General features: G+C 30.7%; 1 protein-coding gene across 3 annotated transcripts in view; it reads left to right on the forward strand.

Moving 5' to 3' along the window:
- Nucleotides 1-6,821, forward strand: part of LOC105831744 (ATP-binding cassette sub-family G member 1) — a 30,929-nt gene extending 24,108 nt beyond the window's left edge. For 2 of the 3 annotated variants that reach the window (XM_028190047.2, XM_012672114.3), the window contains 8 exons: nt 561-706; nt 2,321-2,559; nt 2,758-3,054; nt 3,406-3,569; nt 3,727-3,895; nt 4,011-4,111; nt 4,195-4,536; nt 4,624-4,782. In XM_028190047.2, coding sequence (XP_028045848.1) covers nt 561-706; nt 2,321-2,559; nt 2,758-3,054; nt 3,406-3,569; nt 3,727-3,895; nt 4,011-4,111; nt 4,195-4,536; nt 4,624-4,782 — 1,617 coding nt within the window. Of the gene's footprint in view, nt 1-560; nt 707-2,320; nt 2,560-2,757; nt 3,055-3,405; nt 3,570-3,726; nt 3,896-4,010; nt 4,112-4,194; nt 4,537-4,623 lie in introns of all 3 variants that reach the window. The other variant, XM_036291165.1, reaches the window with a different exon arrangement.
- The last annotated feature ends 2,080 nt before the right edge of the window (nt 6,822-8,901 follow it).

Consider the following 8,901-nt stretch of genomic DNA (forward strand, 5'->3'; position numbering starts at 1 on the left):
TGAAAGAAGTTATTATAAATTTAAAAGAATTTGTGCAATTACAGTTAATTAGGCATTGATCATATTTTATACAAAATAATTGTACACGGTCAGAATATTCTACATAAATATATTGTACACAAAAAATTGTACGTGGAAAAACTGTGTACAAGAATTATCCTTGAATTAAAAATTACACACGGATATATTGTGCGTAAAAAAACTGTATAGTAGACAGTTTTTCTACGCAATATATCCGTGTGCAATTTTTAATTCAAAGGTAATTCCTGTGCACAGTTTTTCCACGTACAATTTTTTTGTGTACAATATATATTTGTGTAGAATATTCTGATCGTTTACAATTATTTTGTGTAGAATATGATCAGTGCTGTTAATTATCGACATTATATTATATCGACGCTATAATTATACAAATCATAAAAATTGTTAATGTACTATTTTTACGTATTTTTCTGCCTTTACGTTACAATATCTCTTTGCTCATATTTAAAATCAATTGATAAATATAACTTTACATGTTACTGATTTATTAATCAACATATTTATTAATTCTTTTACAGATTCAGGAAATCCTTGAAACTCTCGGCTTGTCTGAACACCGCCGTACTATGACCTCGAACCTGAGCGGAGGTCAAAAGAAAAGGTTGTCCATCGCTCTGGAATTAGTGAACAATCCCCCTATCATGTTTTTCGATGAGCCAACTAGGTAAGTTTTAAATTTTTAATCTTAAATTTTTAATTTTTAAATCTGTATAAAATTTATAATCTTTTGCATAAGCTTGAAAATAAATTTTGAAATTCTGATGTAATTATAATAATTTAGATGAACATGTACATCGTATTAAGATAAATATATCGATGAATTATTTCGTAAGTGATGTCCACATATAATTTGGATTCTTCGTGTATGCAACAATTTTAATTTAAGGATAAATTTTATGACATGACTTTTTGACTCAATGAGAGGGATGAAGAAAAATATACAATGTTCAAGGAAAATATTATAGGGTTTGATTGAATATATCTCCAGTCAATCAACTTACAGGAAATCTCAACGGTCTCTTTAGCTTTCTCTAAATAAGACTTGTGAGAGAAACTCCGCTTTTCCTTAACAATTTCCTTGATCTTCGAATCTTGATCTTCGCATGGCCAATGTTACCAGGATATCTCTGTCGCCCATTTTTTTTCAAGGTTGCGGAAATAAGCACATTTTTTTAGATTTTAATAAATGTATCCTATATATATATAATTCACACACGTTTCTCCTTGCAACTTTCAAGGAACTCTCAGTTCTCACAGTTCAACAGCCGCGTTCCAGATTTACAATTCTGTAACTGCATCTTGCAATAGGTATAGGTACAACTATACGATTGCACGAAAAATTTTTATTTTTCTCACCGTCAAGTTTATCACCATAAAATAAGTAATTTTGAAATTTAATTAATTAATTCGGTCTTTAATGCTTTGCACTTTTCATTGCTCTAAAAGTTGATTTACATTTTAAATCACACGTTGTTATATAAAATGATTAAATATATGAATACCGAATACAAATATCTGGAATAAATAAGTATTATATACTTGGAATAAGTGAAATTATTATTTACATATGAGTTGAAATCAGATACAAAAGGATACCAGGTACATAACATGAGAGAAAGTAAAATGATGCTCAGTTTTTGAAATGTTTCTTTTTCGTCGACAACTTTCACTAAGAGAGGTACATTGGAATTTTCGCATTTACAATGGCACCGCATTTCATTCCATGAGTTATCGCACGCGATGATTTTGGCGATCTCATCCGTTCGTATTAACATAATGACATGTGTGTAATATAAAAACTTTTCATACTTATGCTGTCCAAAGTTTGAGTTCGATTTCTTGACCTAATCACGCATCTCCTTAGAATATTTTTTTGTTCCACAACCGATTCTGTAAAGTTCGGTATCAGTTTCTTTTATGATGACAGAAGGCGATGTCATGCAGGCAAATCATGACCGGTCCTATCAAGGTTTGTACTTGAACCAAGAACTTGGTTCCCCTCCCTTTAAAAGAATTTACTGTCACTTAGTGTTGCCATTCGCCAATCATTAGTGAAGAGAAAGGACACGGAACCTCTTTATTACGGACGATGAATGTTTTGCGCGGATAAATAAATAAGAAAATAAATAAATATATGAAATTGCATGTATAATGTAACATGCTTAGATATGTATAATTGTTTTTTTATGCTGTCACAAATATGAAGCAAATATATGCATATGAAGATGAAAGTGTAAGTATACAACAACACTAATTCGTTTTATTCGGTTGTTCACAGTGGCTTGGACTCCTCATCTTGTTTCCAGTGCATCTCGTTACTGAAAACCCTGTCACGTGGCGGCAGAACAATAATATGTACCATTCACCAGCCCAGTGCGCGACTTTTCGAAATGTTTGATGCTCTCTACACATTGGCTGAGGGTCAATGCGTTTATCAAGGTTCTACAACGCAACTTGTGCCTTTCCTTAGGACAATTGGCCTTAATTGTCCGAGCTATCACAACCCGGCGTCGTTTAGTAAGTACTTTTATGTCAGACTAATGCGCCAATATTTTATAATAGTTTTATATTAGAGTAAAAAATAATTTAAAGGAAAGAAATTTCGAAACAATCAAGATTAGCTTTATAAGATCTATTTTTATCTATAAAATTAGTAATTTTATTATCTTATTACGTGAAACAAATTTGTGACATAATTTCTAATCTATTTTTCAGTCATTGAAGTATCGTGTGGCGAGTACGGCGATAATATCAAAAATTTAATCAATGCGATTAACAACGGCAAATATGATATACGCGAAGGACACTCGTTCCCCGAGATGAAAGAAGGAATGAACAATTGCACTGCCGCGACAGGTATTTTGAAGAATGGTGATAATTTGGACAAAGTGAAGATCAAAGACAAGAACGACGTCAGTAATCTAGAAGAAAAGTTTTCTGAAGAGAAAACTAACGAGATTAGTAATGGAAAATTTATTTCCGGTTATGCTACAAACGACATTGCTAAACAAGGTACATAACGTCTTTTAATATTTCCGTAATAACGGCAACATGACGATTCTTTATACATAACTTTAACTTCAATTAGCATAATTTTTTGTAATTACGAATTAAGTGTTTTCCTCCTGGAAACCATCCTATGTGGAACATAGCTTTTTTTTATTTCACTGCAGTTATAATTTTTATAGGAAAAGCTTGAAAGTTTCTTGTTAAAACTTTATTTGTAAAGCTCACTTGTTGTTTAGCAATTTGCTTATCCCAAATTATTTTGAAATTAAATTCATGTTTTGGATACTTTGTTTTTATTATAGTGGAATATAAAGTAATATAAAGCAAATGTAAACATTAAAATTAATATTTCAGCATTAGATGTGGCAATATCTATGGATCCAGACAAAAAGGACAATGCCAACGTAGCTTTGCTGGACGAATCCATCGTAGTAACGCCGGAGAGATATGCCACGTCCGAATTTAAGCAATTCTACATCATACTGAAGCGCGCTTTACTCTTCAGTCGTAGAGATTGGGTAGGTATTTGAAGAAGTGCCACTCTATTTCCAATCGCGAGTTCTATACATTGCAGCTTCATAACTGTACGATTATTTGTAAAATATTTCATCATTTCTCATGTATTTTCCAATTTTTATATGATCTAATTTTAATATTACTCTAATATGTTTACAGACTCTCATGTATCTCCGACTTTTCGCTCACATTCTGGTGGCGGCGCTAATCAGCGCATTGTATTACGATATCGGAAACGACGGTGCTAAAGTACTTAGCAATCTGGGATTCCTGTTCTTCAACATGCTGTTCCTTATGTACACTTCCATGACAATTACGATTTTATCCTGTAAGTTGCCTGTGATTTATTATACTTATACTTTTGCGATCGTGAAAATCAATTTTCATAAAGAAGTACTATCGTTATATAAAATATAAACCATTCATTTCTTTTTTCTTTACAGTTCCGCTAGAACTGCCTGTGCTTTTAAAAGAGAATTTCAACAGATGGTATTCTCTCAAAGCTTATTATTTAGCGATTACGATTTCGGATATACCATTTCAGGTAAAGTATTCTACCGAGTAACGATACAAATAAAATGTATTTAGCCATTGTACGGTAAATAAATGATTACCTTTGCTTTTTAGACCATATTTTGTGTAATGTACGTCGCCATCGTATACTTTACGACGAGCCAGCCACCGGACGTAACGCGGTTCTTCATGTTCATGAGTACTTGCCTCCTGATTTCTTTCGTCGCACAATCAGTGGGTCTCGTGGTCGGCGCGGCTATGAACGTGCAGAATGGCGTGTTCCTGGCACCAGTTATGTCGGTGCCTTTTCTTCTCTTCTCAGGATTCTTCGTCAGCTTCGATGCGATTCCAGTTTACTTACGATGGATTACGTACCTCAGTTACATCAGATACGGTTTCGAGGGAACCGCTTTGATAATTTACGGTTACGCCCGGGAAAAACTTAAGTGTTTCCAGGTGGGTTTTGAAAACGCACATTCTGAGAAGTTGTGCGTCGTGGAAGTCGGTTGCGAATGGTATTGTTGAATTTTCATGTGTTTTTAGGTGTATTGCCACTTCAAGAATCCGGACACGATCCTGGAGGAACTGGACATGCTCGATGCTGACTTTACTTTGGATATTCTCGCACTCCTGCTTATCTTCATCACGCTACGAATCGCCGCGTATCTCTTCCTGCGCTGGAAGATCAAGACCGCCCGATAAACTGTCGGAACGTGTGAATTTTGTAAAATCAGATGTAATTACGAGTGGACGGATAGTTAGCGCAAGTGTTATCTTCTACCGCGTAGAATTGTGCAGACAACAATGGACATCGATATTTTTTGTAATCGGTAATCTCGTAATGATATTTTAAAATGGCGAATACGAAGTCCCAATTCTGACGACCCAACAACAGTTAAGACACAAGAAACAAATGATGGATTTCCGCGGTATTTCTTGATGAAAATTCTTTCAAGACGATAACTATTTGCCGTCGAAGAGACTGGTACGTCTTGAAGGTACCACAAAGTATGACTTACTTTCTTTCGTGTTTTAGGGTTGCTGAGTTTAGTTAATGTATAGGACCAATACTAATATAACTTATTTATATAGTTTTTTAGTTTAATAACGACGGCTAGTAGTTACGATTGTAACATATTTGTCCAGGGTACTATTCTATAGTATGTAAACGTACACGAATGTATATATATATATATATCCAAAATATGTATCTACTCTTTTTTTACGGTATCAATACATTTTTATTAGAATGCACATACATCAATCTTAAATTTATCGTGGAGTATATTTAAGCGTTTATCAGTACGGCGCAACCGCGCAATGACTTCGAGCCATTACGAATTATTTCGAATATATGACGAAAATTTGGAATCGTTTTGAATATTATTAAAAAAAATATTTAAATCTTGAACGTTTTAAAATCTTTTTCTTACATTTTAGTATTATATATTATATAGTACCTCAATGTATTATCTGTTTCGTAAACAGAAAAAAACAGTTCTCTATTTTAAAAAATTTTAAATATTAAATAATCAAACAAAAGATGCTCAAGAGATTCAAGAGTTTTAAAACTTTCAACATTATTCAGGACTTTGAAAAATCTTCTGGTTTTTAATAGTATTCAAAGCAATTAGAACTGTTTATACACTTGTAGCGTTTAAAAATTAAAAAATAATTCGAATGCTTATGCACTAAATTGTACGGCTTGAAGGGAAGGCAAAGAGAATGGATTAATTTGCGTGTGATCTTCAGGAAGGACTTACAATTATCCTCATGTCTATTTTTCGTGAACGAGGCCTTAATTGACGTATTTCACCAATGACCACTCGATTCTATATTTAATGGCTGTGAGCTTCATGATAAAAAAGGAGAAAATCAAATGTGAATGCTTGTGTTCCTAAAATTAGATTCGGACGAAACGACGAATGTCCGAGATGATTCATAAGCGCACAAATTTATTACGTATCTTGCCAGATTAATTTTATACGTTGAAGATCAGATGTTTTTGACGCTTTACAGAGAAGGGTGGTTCTGAGAGAATATGTCAAAGCAAACTTTACCCTTGTAAAAGGCTTATAAATATTTGCAGCCATATTTCATGTTGTCAAAGATAACAGTGAACAAATGTACGTAAAAATATTCTTTTGACGATTTATCGCAAATAAAGACAAACAAATTCCTTCTATATTAGTATCAATTCTATATTAGTATCAATTAAGGAGCTAAAACAAACATTGAGTGTTTACAAATCTTCGAGAACAAATAATTAAATTATGAGGTTTATTTTTGCAAATTGTTATCTTTCAAACGTAGAAAAGATTATTTTTCTAAACTAATGAATGCAAACCTTTGATCTTTCTAGTGTTAAGTGGCAGAAAGAATAAAACTTCTAAAGAGACGGGTGAGTGATTTATGATAATTGTACGTAATTGTAAAATAGTATATAAAATTCTTATTTGTATATTCCCGTAACTTATTAAGGTTAAGAATTTGAATCGGCGATTTAATTACAAATACGATTATGGCGCTCAAATGGATAAAATAGTTTTTACGATTTGATATGCGTATTTTACCTAAATGAAACAAACAATAATCAGTTTATATAACACAATTTAATTGCTAATATGAAAATACTTTTATAAAACAAGCTGCGAGAGATGTACCTAATTATGCCAGTTTGGCATGATCGTTACTAAAGTTAAGGATGTATGTATAATACGAATAAAATATGTTTTTCGTAATTCGATAAATTTTAATTTCGATTATCTCTGTTATATTACAATTTGTTTTCTTTTAAATCATTACTTATATACTTATTGTATTAAGCATATGTATATGACTTTTTCATTTACAATTCGATCTATTTACAAAATTATAAATATCTATCTTATTAGAAACATTCTAATACTGCATGACACAATATAATTTTAAACAATTTAACTTTTAAACTCCGGCAAACTCTTATGTTATGCTTTCTGATTGTTTTTTAATTCGTTGATATTAATAAATAATTTTTTTCTGCAGTTTATTGAGGACCTGTGCACTATAATGAAGAAGACATATACCATGATAGAATAGTTTACGTAATATGTTGTGTTTATTAATGACACAATTGAAAAAATAATATTGATCAAAAAACAAAATATATAAGATTAATGTAACCCATCAAAAAACCTTAAAAAGATACGCCACGTACATAAACGCGTGCTTTTAAAAATAAACTTGAGATCAATACAATTAGTCAAGTATATTTTAAAAAAGACTTAAAAAAATTTAATAAACATTTATTTAAAAATAATGTTTGAAAAATGAAAATATTATCAATGCAATTACCCAACAATTATATGCAATAAACATTTCAATTTTAATGCATTTATTGTCTTTTTATATAAATTCTAAGTTGGGCTTATATAGGCTTGATGATTAAATGATTAAGGGATTAAAATCAACCAACGAGATTTTGACATTTACATATATATGTATATTATTTCTTGTTGTTATTATATATTTATTTTATATTTATTAATTTTATTATATTTTTTTCGAGTACCAATATTTACAACTTACATTACAAAGTAATTTTTATTTTAGTTTTCTAAAATTGTATGTAGGCACATTGTGAAGCCCCTTGAACGACAAACTGGTTTTATGTGTGTACATGTGAATCTGTGAAAAATAACTCAAGTGAGCTTTTTCATACAAAAGATCTCGAGATCTCAGAATTGACGGTACCAATTTTTATCGGACTGGTTGCAATCAAAAGCTCATATTAATGTTATATAATAAAATTGCCATTAGATTTTTTATTATAATTTTACTTTAACTGAAAGTATATTTCACAGCTAAATTTCAGTAGCGTTGCGAAATTTGCGCAGTAAAGTTTGCGTACTTAATATATCTAACATCGCGCCGCTACCGCATCTGTCGCTTGATACAATATATTAATTTTACAGAACATTTATTTAAATGTTTTAATGTATTTTTAATGTCTTTTAATGGATTAATTTCTTATAAAATTGTGAAAAATTAATTAATTCATCTTTAATAAATTTATGAATAAAAAATAATAGTATTATAACAAATTTTGAAACAAATTGTAAATTTAGTGTTTAATTTATTGGATTTATTTTTCGTATGCATGCATAAATTTTATAACTTATATAATGCTGTATAGATAACAAATTATGACACGTATAATTTATTACGATAATCTTAAACTTTTTAAATTAATTTTTTATGATTAATTTATGATTATTTTTAGTACGCACGTAAATCATTGCATGTTACGAAGACAACTCTGCGTTATTGTTTAAAATATGCAGATATCAAATTGTATTCTTCTTCTTTTACTACATAGTATATTCATAAATTCATACCACTTACATCAATACGCATTGATGTAAAAAATTAATTGTCGTTACAAACCTTATTGAAAGGTCAAGTCGGACAAAGGACATTGTAAGAACAAAAATATGTCGTTATTATGTTAAAATACAAATACGACTAAAGATACAGCAAATAAAAATAACAATCAGAACCAAACATTAAGCAAAGCTAATAATTTTGTTATATACTGAGTTTTAATTTTCTGTATCCTTCTGTAAGTTAAATGTTTGTAGTCTCTTTTATATAAAACATCTCTGCGATCTCTTTTCTTTTTATGTTTCTCACAATGTAAATGCGTGTTTCTGACCATTTTAAATTCATGATTTTCGACCAATCAGTACTTGCTAACTACAAAGTGACAACTATCATTTTTTAATATTATTTTTATGTTCTTTAATTTTAGTTTCTTTCTTCTGGCGTTTAGTCTGACCAATA

Source organism: Monomorium pharaonis, chromosome 8, assembly GCF_013373865.1.
Source record: "Monomorium pharaonis isolate MP-MQ-018 chromosome 8, ASM1337386v2, whole genome shotgun sequence".
In the NCBI taxonomy this organism is placed as follows: Eukaryota; Metazoa; Arthropoda; class Insecta; order Hymenoptera; family Formicidae; genus Monomorium; species Monomorium pharaonis.